The sequence below is a fragment of the Lissotriton helveticus genome, chromosome 7, assembly GCF_964261635.1.
Source record: "Lissotriton helveticus chromosome 7, aLisHel1.1, whole genome shotgun sequence".
Taxonomy (NCBI): Eukaryota; Metazoa; Chordata; class Amphibia; order Caudata; family Salamandridae; genus Lissotriton; species Lissotriton helveticus.
This window is the reverse complement of record NC_136068.1, coordinates 1,190,798,465-1,190,811,192: the sequence shown is the minus strand read 5'-3', so window position 1 is coordinate 1,190,811,192 and position 12,728 is coordinate 1,190,798,465. Positions and strand designations below refer to the sequence as shown.

Genomic DNA, 12,728 nt, shown 5'->3' with positions numbered 1-12,728 from the left:
AAGAATGCATGCCATGCAGATCACAAAGTGCATATAATGTAAATAGGTCAGTGGGTTACTGCTTGTGTCCCAGGGATCCTTTTGTTACCTGCGGTTTATGAGTTAACATCCTATCAACTGTCATTTAAGCGCTGCATGCAAACTGCAAGATATGTATTAGAGCTATATGTCTTTCATTATCCTAAACTTGCAAAAAGGGTTCATTTCGGAACAAATCAATTCTTATTATTAAAGAGAACCTCTAAGAATAATATGTTTAATAAAATTCTTAATTTGTGCATTTCCAGACCAAGGACTCAAACTATACTGCCTACCAGTATATATGACATGCGAATCTTATACCTTGTAGGCCTGTGTCTTATGTAACATACCTGTACACTGATTTACACACCTTTGATTGTCTCTGTGCCAATGTGTGTGTGATTTAAATACCTTACACTGGTATAAGTGGCGCTATAAAACTAAATCAGTCTGAGAGAGAGTGGTTATAGAGACTTGAGGAGCACTGTTAAATTGTGGTAGTGAGGGAATCCGTGGTAAATATGGTCATTGGGGGGCGCCAACAAACATTGTCGCACAGGGCGCCACCAGTGCTAAAACCGGCCCTGCCTAGAAGTCTTTAAGACTGCTAACCAGTACACAGTACCATGTTCACAGGAGCTAACTCTTGAATTTCGCAGGGTTGGGGTGGAGCAGTAAGGCCTCACCTTGGCCATCAACGGAAGTGACGGGACCAGAAGTGATGTGTTATGTGGCACTGAAGAATCCCGGACACGCTCCACTCAGAAATCAGCAAAACGTTTTTCTTAAGGTGATAACATCTTCAATAGTTTTGTAGCGTTGTTCCTGAGTGCTATCAGACCAAATAATTAAAACATTAATGCTGACAAGTAAACTGTTGCCATCAAAAAGAGGGTAGAGAGAGCGATACATGGATGAAGAGAGGCCGAGAAAGAGCAGAGCAGCAATGAGAGTGAGCGGTTGTCGAATATACCCCCTGTGTAACCAGCTGTGACAAGATTAGTTCAATCTCCCTCATATATTTTGAGGGTACGAGATGTATGAGAGGAACTACAAGAAAGAGAAAAAGAGAAACTTGGGGAGGAACAGCTTTTAAAAATAAATTTCAGTGTCTGAGGTGAATGATTTACATTACTGGAGATGTGCTGGAGGACACATAGGGCCAGAATACATAAATATTCTGGGTGGTCCTAATTTGCACAGAGGTCTTATTCAGAACACATCACATCCTTCAAGGGTGTGTAAATTCCCTTAATTTAATTTTTGTGGCAATCAGTTTTGTTTATGTGGAGAAAACACAAGCACATTCCTTTCTATTGAAAAACGTCACTGACAGCTGCTAAATGAAATTACTCGAAATATCATACTCTTGGGGAGAGGATGCAGTCCTACTGCTAGAGCGGTCGACGTTGAAGCTGGGGAACCAGGTTCGACTCTCGGGAACGACGCCCAACATCCTGTGATTCTGGGCAAATCACGTAATCTCCCCGTGCCTAACAACAGCAAGCATTTGCAATGCAATAGGTCTCGCAATTACGGTTTAAGTTATTGGTATTGCAAATGACAATGACTTTTATTTATGCTTTAAACACCAAAACATAAATCAAAGGCATTGTCATTTACACTGCCAATAGCTCAAACTCGCATAAATGCAAGACCTATTGCATTGTAAATGCTTGTTTTTACAGTGCCTACTTTATCTGATTCATACTGTAAGAAGGGAAAGAAAACAACAGTGGTGCGAAACTGCAATAAACTGATACTGCCATTGGCATGACAGGAAACCCCACCCCAAGCTTCCGAGAAATCACAATCTGCATGTCATGCATCTTCTGAAGCTAAACACTGTGGTCATTTATTTTGATTTGTAAGAGGAGGGTGGGAGAATGAGGCAGGAGGGAGCTAGCAGAGGAGGAAGGAGCAGGAGCCACAGGCAGGAAATCAAAAATATTGATTGAACTTTAACTTCAACCACATCATGATCCCCCCATTCACATCTCAGCCATATGTCAACCTCAAAAGGATACATTCATTTGTATTTATGAATATCCGCGAGCCTCTGTCTCCAGCAAGCCAGCTGTTTGCCAGGCTGGCAAAGGTAGACTGGCACACATTGTATGCTTTGAGCCCTTGGGGGGAGGGAGACGGGCGAGGGGCAAGGAGGGAGACAGAATGAAAGGGATACAGGTGCCACTGTCATCTGAGCTGGTGTGACGCATTCAATAACACAACAGTCCACATGTTCCGCCTTTCTGTTGCAGGCACCAATGCTGCCTGCTTCCGGTGCGAGCTACCTGTCCCTGTTTTTTTTTTGCGCTTGTTGTGTTGTAATATAGTAAATAATAATGGTTCTGTTGGACAGAAATACACAGTTATTTAGTATTCCAATTACGTTATTTGCACACTTCGCCCCTAATGAGGATACAAAGACAATGGTATGTATACCAGTAAACTTAAACACACTTGTATACTTAGACACACTGACCAAAAAGTTTTAAGTGAAGTTTTACTCATACACTTTCATATTCTTTATATTTGAATCAAAACATTCATGTTGCTGTCCAATTATAAAACATAAAACATACAAGGCACGTTAATTCTGTGCAAAACTGTTACACCATTAAAACAACATATAAAATTGTCACTTCATGGACTTATTAACGATGACAACTATATGTACAATAATCCCTTAGGTGCATCAATTAATTCTTGGGTCCTAGAGGATTTTTAATAGTTGGTTCATGTAGGAAGGGAATGCGTCGACGTTTCGACCCTGGTTAGGATGCGCTAGACGTGGGTCCATTGCTCACTTTGCCACTGGATTCAAGCTAGCCTGGCTGATGAGGGGATAGTACTCAAAACCACAGTACAGCACCAAGCGGCAGCTCCATGATAAATCAGTGATGGGTGGGAGTGGCACTGGAAAGTACCCTAAGTTGGCAGGGTATGCCCAGACGTGGGTCCATTGCTCACTTTGTCACTGGATTCAAGCTAGCCTGGCTGATGAGGGGATAGGACTCAAGACCACAGTACAGCACCAAGCAGCAGCTCCATGATAAATCAGTGATGGGTGGGAGTGGCACTGGAAAATACCCTAAATTGGCAGGGTATGCCCAGACGTGGGTCCATTGCTCACTTTGCCACTGGATTCAAGCTAGCCTGGCTGATGAGGGGATAGGACTCAAAACCACAGTACAGCACCAATCAGCAGCTCCATGATAAATCAGTGATGGGTGGGAGTGGCACTGGAAAGTACCCTAAGTTGGCAGGGTATGCCCAGACGTGGGTCCATTGCTCACTTTGTCACTGGATTCAAGCTAGCCTGGCTGATGAGGGGATAGGACTCAAAACCACAGCACCAAGCAGCAGCTCCATGATAAATCAGTGATGGGTGGGAGTGGCACTGGAAAGTACCCTAAGTTGGCAGGGTATGCCCAGACGTGGGTCCATTGCTCACTTTGTCACTGGATTCAAGCTAGCCTGGCTGATGAGGGGATAGGACTCAAAACCACAGCACCAAGCAGCAGCTCCATGATAAATCAGTGATGGGTGGGAGTGGCACTGGAAAATACCCACTGAGCTCAGGAAAAATGATCCCATCTGTGAGAACCCCGTGGACAGCAGCCAATCAGTACTTTTAGAAATTTAAAATAGTTTAGTCGAAACAAGCGCGCCCGAAATAAACAGCGGCATCTCTTCGTAGGTGATGGGACTGCATTTGAATATGTGCTTTATTTTCGGTGGACACTTTTGGTTCAGTTTCTGGCTTAGAAGGCACCACACCCGCTCAGAAAGTTTTCAAGGGAAAATAAGTTCAGCGACCCAATCAGGATAAATGTCACTTCCTGAGAAACTAATCAGCCGGGTGCCAGGACTGCTCGCTCATTGTTCAGCACTTCCAGTCTCCAGTGGAGGGAGTGAGTACCTGACTCTGAGCGAGAAGCCCCGACGCCTCAACTGAGACCAAGGAGTCCTGTCCAGGAAACCTCCTCTTCTAGCGTCTCCTGGAGAGGGGGGCTCCAGCCTTCTTTTTTAGACCTCGCCAAGCTTCTTCCATGAAGCTGAAGTTCCAGGATTCTTTTTATTTTTTTTAATCTATTTACTTTTATTGAATAATGTTGTTTTGGACGGTGACTCTGCTGATCACATCTTCGCAGCTTTATTACAGTAAGTAGTCACTGTTTCCTCCGTCTATTCTATCACTTTGAAACATGTTTACTCTGTTACCCATGTCAGTTGAAGTAAAAATCGCTTATTTTTCACTCTTACGAACATGCATGACCTTTTATTTATTTTCCGCATTTGCCTGCACCACTTTTACTAGAATGTCCAACACAAATGTATTTTTCACGCCCATATTTAAAGTGCTCTCATTCAGCACAAGCAAGGCATGAATATGACATTATATTTATAATGCAATCAATTACATTTATAAAAATTGTGCCTGCTCTTCCTTTGGACACTGGGCCAGCCTGCGGGACTCTCTTTAGACGTCGGACTTCTTTTTATTTTGAAAAGGAGTGCAGACAGTTGAGTGCATAAAAGGGAGCGGGGTGCTAGGATGTTAACCCCAGCCTCGCAGCGCTTGAGGGCAGTTTTTGCTGGTTTACATTTTGTAATTTAAAACAATGATTTGAGCACTAAGAAAATGACCCGTGCCTGCCTGAGCCATAGTGTGTCTACAGAGGCACCTCGGGGCCAGATGGACTAAGAGTTCATTTACAAAAGAGGTTGCAAATTGAATAACAAATTTTTGTGATCAGACTCTAATTTTGTGAAACAACCAATGGAATAATAGTTTCCGTCGTTAAATCACTTACATGGTGTCACAGAATGACCTAACTAATTAATATTAATTTAGGCAGGACATAATTTGCGACCCCAATGATTAGCTGTAAACACAGGGACATTGGCCTGCAATGGATAGCAGACGGCCCTCCCTAGGCTTGCATTTCTAAATGGAAATCTTTGTTTTTTGTTCAAAAGCAGGACCACTCCTTTCTCTCCACAAGCCTGCCAACACCCTTTCCAACAGGAAAGGGGTTCCGCGGGGACCCCCTCACCTTTGCAAATCAGTTACTTTTTCCTTTTGGGGTGGGGGCAGTTACTGTTCAATGGTTTGGGCTAGAAGTGAGTTTGCAGAAATTGATATATTACATACAGGGTCACAATTGGGCCCCAATTACGTCCCTTTCAAATTACGATTCAGTATGTGTAGCAGAACCCATTTTTACCATCATTAAAAGCTTTTCCGACTTGTAAGAGGGGTATTGTGTATTAGAATATGCATTTTGTGGTTGCAAACCCAGTGATTTTGTGAATCTCAGGGTCAGCGATCACACACTGGCTCAGTATATCTGGCCTTCTACTCTCAGTCATTGTACTCACAGAATCAGATTTGGTGCCAGGGCATAGTGGCAGCAGAATGTAAGGTTTCTGTCAGTCACTGTACACAGGAGTATAGCATAGGTAGTGCCTGCCATGCAAGCGGGTCCTGGCACTCAAGGGCCCCCGCTCGGAGCAAGGTCTTTTTATATAGGCGAGGTGGCCAGAGTAATCGACATTTTGAGTGATCGAAATTTTATGGTACCCCTGTCAAATCTTTCTGGGAGATCCTATTGGTTTGCATTACGTCACTCCCTATGTGCTGTAGAAAGTATTTCCTATAGGTTTATAATGTATTGGATTGGGTAGAAACCTTCTTACCTGGGCCTCACGTTGGTTGCTTCCAAGCTTTGCTGATGATTTGGTACATCATTTTAGAAGGTAAATCGCACCTTTGTGCCTCATCAATTACTTGTGTGTTTGTTTTATTTCTTCGTCCCTAACTTCCTACTGGTCACATTTTGCCATATGGATCTAAGACCAGATTCTGTAAAGCCGTATACATTCTATGGAGCAAGATCATGGCATTACGCACTATGCAATATACTACTAACAAATTCAAACACTTCCGGCAGTTTTCTCCGCCAACACATCTATTACTGGTTACAAAAAGTTGTTGACATGATCTGGTCAATGCCTCCAACTAATTCGAATACAGCAGAAGCAAAACTGTTGGTGATTCATCGTGCCCTAGACGGAATAAAATGTTTACACTTTGCAAAACAAACCCCTTTGACTGCTGATCTTGGTCAAATGCTCCGTAAAACCTTAACGAAGTGTTGGATACTGGTAATGACTGGGCTGATCTTGTCTGGGCTAAAAATGAATATTTTCTTCTTGTTAGGTACTAGCCTGGTTCTGTTCTTCCAGTATCTGACTTCTGACTGTTGTGCCAGATTTATGCTCTCAAAGACTAATATATTTTTATTTGTTTTTTTCCAGCTGGAGCGGCTGTAGGCGACGACCATGGTAAGCGTATTACTTTAAACATTTTGTAGTATTTCTCAACTTTTATCCGAGGGTTCTCATTAGCCTGCCCGATCTGACACCTTCACAGATCCTGCAGTAGGACTAAAAGTATTCATTGTCAAGATCCGCTGAGATTGGAATCAAATGGATTCCGAGGGACCTGTTGTGCTCTATGGTGCTTAAGATTGGCTGGTGGCTGCCTGGAACTGGTCGAAGAGAGGAGTCTATAGGTCTTTCTGTAGTGGCAGCTTGGGGTATTCTCGCTGGCAAAAGAGCGGGGGAGAGAGAGAGCAAGGGAAGGTCAGGACCAAAACCCATATTGAAGCCGGCGGGGCTCTTGAGGTCAGGTGGGCTCTCTTCAGCGGCAGCTGCTTTACTGTAGAATGAACAATCCTGGTTCATCTGTTGCAAGTGTGGCGCACTCTGCCTTTAGTGTGGATCAGAGCTGAGAAGAAGCGCGCTCTTCATTCCGAAGTCTCAGAGTGACTTTAGTCCGCACTCTGCTGGCTCTATCCTTCGCTTCCTTCAGTGGGGGCCAACATGGTCTTATGACCACCTCAACCAGCGATAAAGACCCCCAACAGCTTTGGGTACCACTGCCCCTGCATCAACAATGCTTTCCCCTCTCACTATTGGTCACGTTCCTTCAACACTCCCTCCCTTCTGTGACGCATTTCCTGTGTGTCCATTACCACAGTGCACTGTTTCCCCAGTTTTGTGTTTTGACATAGTGATCTGCTCTGCATAAGCCGATGCAGAGAGTGGAATATGCGATGTATTCCCGTGGGTGAAAGTGTTGAGGTGCCAGGATCCACCTCCCTGAACTATGATAACAGTTATCATGCGACTCTCTGCAGATCCGCATATGAGGTTCATGGTTTGCTCTGTTTCGTATGCAGGAGTCACAAACACAGGGATGTAGCCAGAGCTAGGATACATGTGCTTGGAGCTGTGCAGTGAGATAAGAGCTCTGTAAGTTGGGCTTGTGAGGGCGGATCAGTTGTTTTACCTGTAAAGTGGCAGAAACATTTTATTTGCAAGACAAGACACAGAGGTTTGTAAAGACAGTTATACTGTACTGTAGTTGTCATATGTATTTGGTTCTTGGCACTGTAGTTGCATTGCTTAAATACAGAGATCAAAGTGTTTTTCCTAGTGTGCAGTGAGGATTATCAGACATGTACTTATCTTTCCATACCTGTGAGCAAATACTGTATAATGTCATCTATACCGGGATTATTGAACACAGAAAAACGCACAATCCTGCACCTACACTGATTTTTATTGCTCTGTTACCTTGATTTATGGACGGAAACATTAGAATGAGAGTTGGGTTGACCACATACAGCCTCACTATTGCGAATCTTTACTTTTACAATATCAGTATAAATATCAGTAAAGAGGTTGTTTAAAGCATAGGTGTTAAAACCAGCTTGAAGTAACAAACAGCACCGTCTGGGCGGTCATACATCTGAAAAAGTAGCATGTATGCCGCGGCCTATTTTAACATGCCTACAGGTAACTGTCTACTTTTTATTTGATTGCTTTGTAAAGATGCATGTCTACAAAAAGAAGGACTACGTGCTAATATTTAACTAGGTTTAGCATACATGCCCAAACGCAATCTAAACCAGAACGGTATGCTGGTCCTCCTATTTAGTACAGGTAGATGTGTGTATTGATCAATATGTATGTTTAGTCAGGTCAGGAGAAGGTAGTCCTCCTTTTGGAAAGAAACACTCACACACCCAATCAATTAGGTGTCTTGCTTCATCATTGGGTCTGCTCCTCGTCGGGTCGGCGTTGCAATTCCCGATCGGCAGCCATGATGGTGCCTTTTAGCGGAGATCTTTTTTCCTAGCCGTTGGGTGCAGTGCGAGTGAGGGCCCTAGTGAGTGTAGATGTGAGAAATTTGAGGCCAAAACAGGAAATAGTGGTCCACTCAGAACTATTTTAATGGAACTGGCCAATATCCTGATTAAAATAATGATCGCCGTGCCACTGTTTTTAACGATAAAGGGTAGTACGCTATGAAATCAGGCCAACATATGTCTTGCCAAAAGTCTGTTGGACCAAGTAACACCAAGGGTTTTGGCTGAAGCACAGTAAGGCTGCGCCAGTATAATAATAAACAAACAATATGCCAGTACTGTGCAGTGATTGAAAATTTCACAAAGGTCACGGGCTAGAAATCACCCATTACCACAGACCACTCTTTCAGTCGATGTCTTATTATCAAAGTTCAATAAATTTATTTTAATTAGATTTTTCTTTTTAGAGGAACAGAAGAAATTTTTGAAAGAAAACAACACAATAGAAAATTATAACATCAATTTAACACATTACTTGTGGATAACAAAGGGGAGAATGTCAGGCCTTTAGGTTAGGGATTCTTTAGGGAGAGGAGTGGGGCAAGAATGCCAAAAAGTGAGAAAAAAGAAATTTCAAACATTTAACACATACACTCAAGGACGTGAATTGACGACAGACAACAAAAATTATTGGTGGGGAAAAGGGACAGTTTTAAAAAAAAAAAAGGAGAGAATTGTTTTTTATTATAGGCCCTGCAACGTTTCTATTTAAATTGGCAGGTGAAACCTACTTCATTCAATGAAAGGATACACTAATTCCTATATATTCATGAAACAGACCATCAGTAATTATTATGTTTACAATACATATTTGTAATCGATTGGTCTAGACAAGCAAAGAAAATAGGTCGACGCTTTTCAAATCCCTACGAATCAAGGGATTCTCTTCAGGACCAAACAAAAGAATCTGGAAGACATAAATACAGTAACATACTGTCAGTCATCTATGTGAGCGACTCTCAACTTACGTCCAGCACAACATATACTCAGCTCCTACCTGTGTTTCTTTATGTAGTCTTCACTTCCGTGAGGCTGGAAGAGAGGAATACAGCTGTGTCTAACAATGTTTAAAAGCATAGTGGAACTCCTTATAAAGAGGTTTGTGCATGTGTATTACTTACTTGTGGGTCGGTCGGGCGTTCCCTACTCAGTCCACTTAAATTCAGGACTCCAAATCCATCATATTAATTTTTAGCGGGGTTTTTTTATTTTCCTGAAACAAAATTAATGGTTTATTGCAAAACCTGAATGCGAGTGTGCTTTAAGTTCTTGTCTAAAAAGCAGTGCGAGCTTCTTTGCGCAGTCATCCGCAGCCTTAGTTCGCTTCTGCCGTTGCGGGTGAAGCGTGTGAGTGGTTCCTATAGAATATTATCACACTATCAACGTATTATGATTGCGTAAAGATTGAGCTGACTCGAGGTTGTACTTAATTATGCGCTTCAGTCTAATTGATTGTGAAACTAGAAGCGCTCGTTTGTGAGCACTAATAACCAGTTAAATCGTAAAACTTCAGAAGTTTAATGGACAATCGTTACTGGTGAATGGATAGTTATTCGAATTACCTTGAAAGTTTTCCGGTATCCTCCTCAATGCGTTGCTTCCAAGAATGCAGACGCCGTCAGCTAGTTCCGGGTTAGCCCATTTAAAGTTCTTCCGAATTCCGGTGCAGTGTGCCCGTGTTGATGGGATTTGTAGTTTTTACTTATTCAACACAGTTGTATTTCACATCGCAGATTCTTACGGATTGGGAGATCTATAGAATATCATGGTAATATTCGAATGGTTGAATCAGCCGTATCACCATCTTGGATTTGTTTTATTTCTCATTAGATGTTTGGCCATGAAACCACGTTCTCTTGCATTAGCAATTCGCATATTAATTGTTCGCCGGAAGGTCGATATATTCCGGGATGACATCCACGTCTTTACAATTTTTAGAGTTATGTGTCACATTTCAGTGCTTCGCATAATTTGTTTGGAATAATAGTTTGTTTTGAAGGTATAATTATTCCCCGTATCTCTGATCGTTAATGTCTTCCATGCTTTAATGGAATCATCATTCAGCATATTCAGTGATAATGCATTGAGTTTAGAGAAATGATCCAGTGTATGGGCCCTATAGTTACTTGCAGGGTTCGCTTGAAGTGTAGCAACCTCCTTAAGAAAGCAATATTTAAAAGGAGTTTAAAGGTTATACAATTCAGACATCTCATTTAGGCCTCGGATGGTCGTGTTAAATTTCAGAATTAACATCGCTTCTCGTTGTCTCAGTTTGGCCTCTAAATCACCACCTCTTGGATCTGGTACAATCTTCGATATTATTGTCCATCTGAAATCGCTTTCTCCATGATATTCATCATGGAATCTCATGGAGAAAGCGATGGAAGACATTAACGATCAGAGATACGGGGAATAATTATACCTTCAAAACAAACTATTATTCCAAACAAATTATGCGAAGCACTGAAATGTGACACATAACACTAAAAATTGTAAAGACGTGGATGTCATCCCGGAATATATCGACCTTCCGGCGAACAATTAATATGCGAATTGCTGATGCAAGAGAAGGTGGTTTCATGGCCAAACATCTAATGAGAAATAAAACAAATCCAAGATGGTGATACGGCTGATTCAACCATTCGAATATTACCATGATATTCTATAGATCTCCCAATCCGTAAGAATCTGCGATGTGAAATACCACTGTGTTGAATAAGTAAAAACTACAAATCCCATCAACACGGGCACACTGCACCGGAATTCGGAAGAACTTTAAACGGGCTAACCCAGAACTAGCTGACGGCGTCTGCATTCTTGGAAGCAACGCATTGAGGAGGATACCGGAAAACTTTCAAGGTAATTCGAATAACTATCCATTCACCAGTAACGATTGTCCATTAAACTTCTGAAGTTTTACGATTTAACTGGTTATTAGTGCTCACAAACGAGCGCTTCTAGTTTCACAATCAATTAGACTGAAGCGCATAATTAAGTACAACCTCGAGTCAGCTCAATCTTTACGCGATCATAATACGTTGATAGTGTGATAATATTCTATAGGAACCACTCACACGCTTCACCTGCAACGGCAGAAGCGAACTAAGGCTGCGATGACTGCGCAAAGAAGTTCGCACTGCTTTTTAGACAAGAAATTAAAGCACACTCGCATTCAGGTTTTGCAATAAACCATTAATTTTGTTTCAGGAAAATAAAAAAAAACCGCTAAAAATTAATATGATGGATTTGGAGTCCTGAATTTAAGTGGACTGAGTAGGGAACGCCCGACCGACCCACAAGTAAGTAATACACATGCACGAACCTCTTTATAAGGAGTTCCACTATGCTTTTAAACATTGTTAGACACAGCTGTATTCCTCTCTTCCAGCCTCACGGAAGTGAAGACTACATAAAGAAACACAGGTAGGAGCTGAGTATATGTTGTGCTGGACGTAAGTTGAGAGTCGCTCACATAGATGACTGACAGTATGTTACTGTATTTATGTCTTCCAGATTCTTTTGTTTGGTCCTGAAGAGAGTCCCTTGATTCGTAGGGATTTGAAACTCAGGACACCCCCGCGCCGCACGGCCACCAGCTGTAGCGTGTGCGTCCCCCCGCTGCTGTTCTCAGCCTCGCCGAGCCCGCCCCGTCGACCCCGCCCCCGCCGTAGTTCTAGCGTGTGCTTAATATTGTGCTTTTTCGATTTGTGTCTCTTTCTGCTCGCTCCCCCTTATTGTCAGATTTTCATTGCCTGCTTCCCATATTGTATTCCTTTTTGTTGTTCTGTGCCGTTTTCTCTGCCCCTGTGCCCCGCTCCCCGCCGCCTGCGTGCGGCCACGCCCCCTTTTCTTGTGTGCCCTCCCCGCTCCTGCCTCCCAGCTGCTCCTCCCTCCCTCCCACTTGGCCATAAATGGCGACCGTGCAGCGCAGGTGAGTGTGACCTGCCCTCAGGACACCCCCGCGCCACACGGCCACCAGCTGTAGCGTGTGCGTCCCCCCGCTGCTGTTCTCAGCCTCGCCGAGCCCGCCCCGTCGACCCTTGCCCCGCCGTAGTTCTAGCGTGTGCTTAATATTGTGCTTTTTCGATTTGTGTCTCTTTCTGCTCGCTCCCCCTTATTGTCAGATTTTCATTGCCTGCTTCCCATATTGTATTCCTTTTTGTTGTTCTGTGCTGTTTTCTCTGCCCCTGTGCCCCGCTCCCCGCTTCCCGCCGCCTGCGTGCGGCTACGCCCCCTTTTCTTGTGTGCCCTCCCCGCTCCCGCCTCCCAGCTGCTCCTCCCTCCCTCCCACTTCGCCATAAATGGCGACCGAGCGTACGCGCAGCGGGCGCGCCGATTGTGCGCCGAAGGCGCGCCAAAGGTAAGCCCGTCTGCGTCCGTCCGTGCCTGGACCGTGCCCAGTGCCAGGACCCCTGGCCCCCGCAGACACCGGCCCACCCGCCGGACCTACAGCTCCACCGACCTCAACGCACTCAACGCTGG

General features: G+C 43.6%; 1 protein-coding gene and 1 long non-coding RNA gene across 2 annotated transcripts in view; one reads left to right on the top strand and one right to left on the bottom strand.

Annotated features, from left to right (window-relative positions):
• Nucleotides 1–3,905: 3,905 nt before the first annotated feature.
• The window catches only part of PECAM1 (platelet and endothelial cell adhesion molecule 1), a 588,149-nt gene continuing 579,326 nt past the window's right edge, over nt 3,906–12,728 (top strand). The window contains exons 1-2 of the mRNA XM_078654345.1: nt 3,906–4,188; nt 6,349–6,375. Of these exons, the coding sequence (XP_078510471.1) occupies nt 4,137–4,188; nt 6,349–6,375 (79 nt within the window). The 5' untranslated portion in view covers nt 3,906–4,136. The remainder of the gene's footprint in view (nt 4,189–6,348; nt 6,376–12,728) is intronic.
• Nucleotides 8,605–9,923, bottom strand: LOC144770098 (uncharacterized). Its single transcript, XR_013598795.1, has 4 exons — nt 9,809–9,923; nt 9,368–9,459; nt 9,244–9,278; nt 8,605–9,153 (listed from the first exon to the last, which is right to left on the bottom strand). It is a non-coding gene; the product is annotated as an uncharacterized LOC144770098 (long non-coding RNA).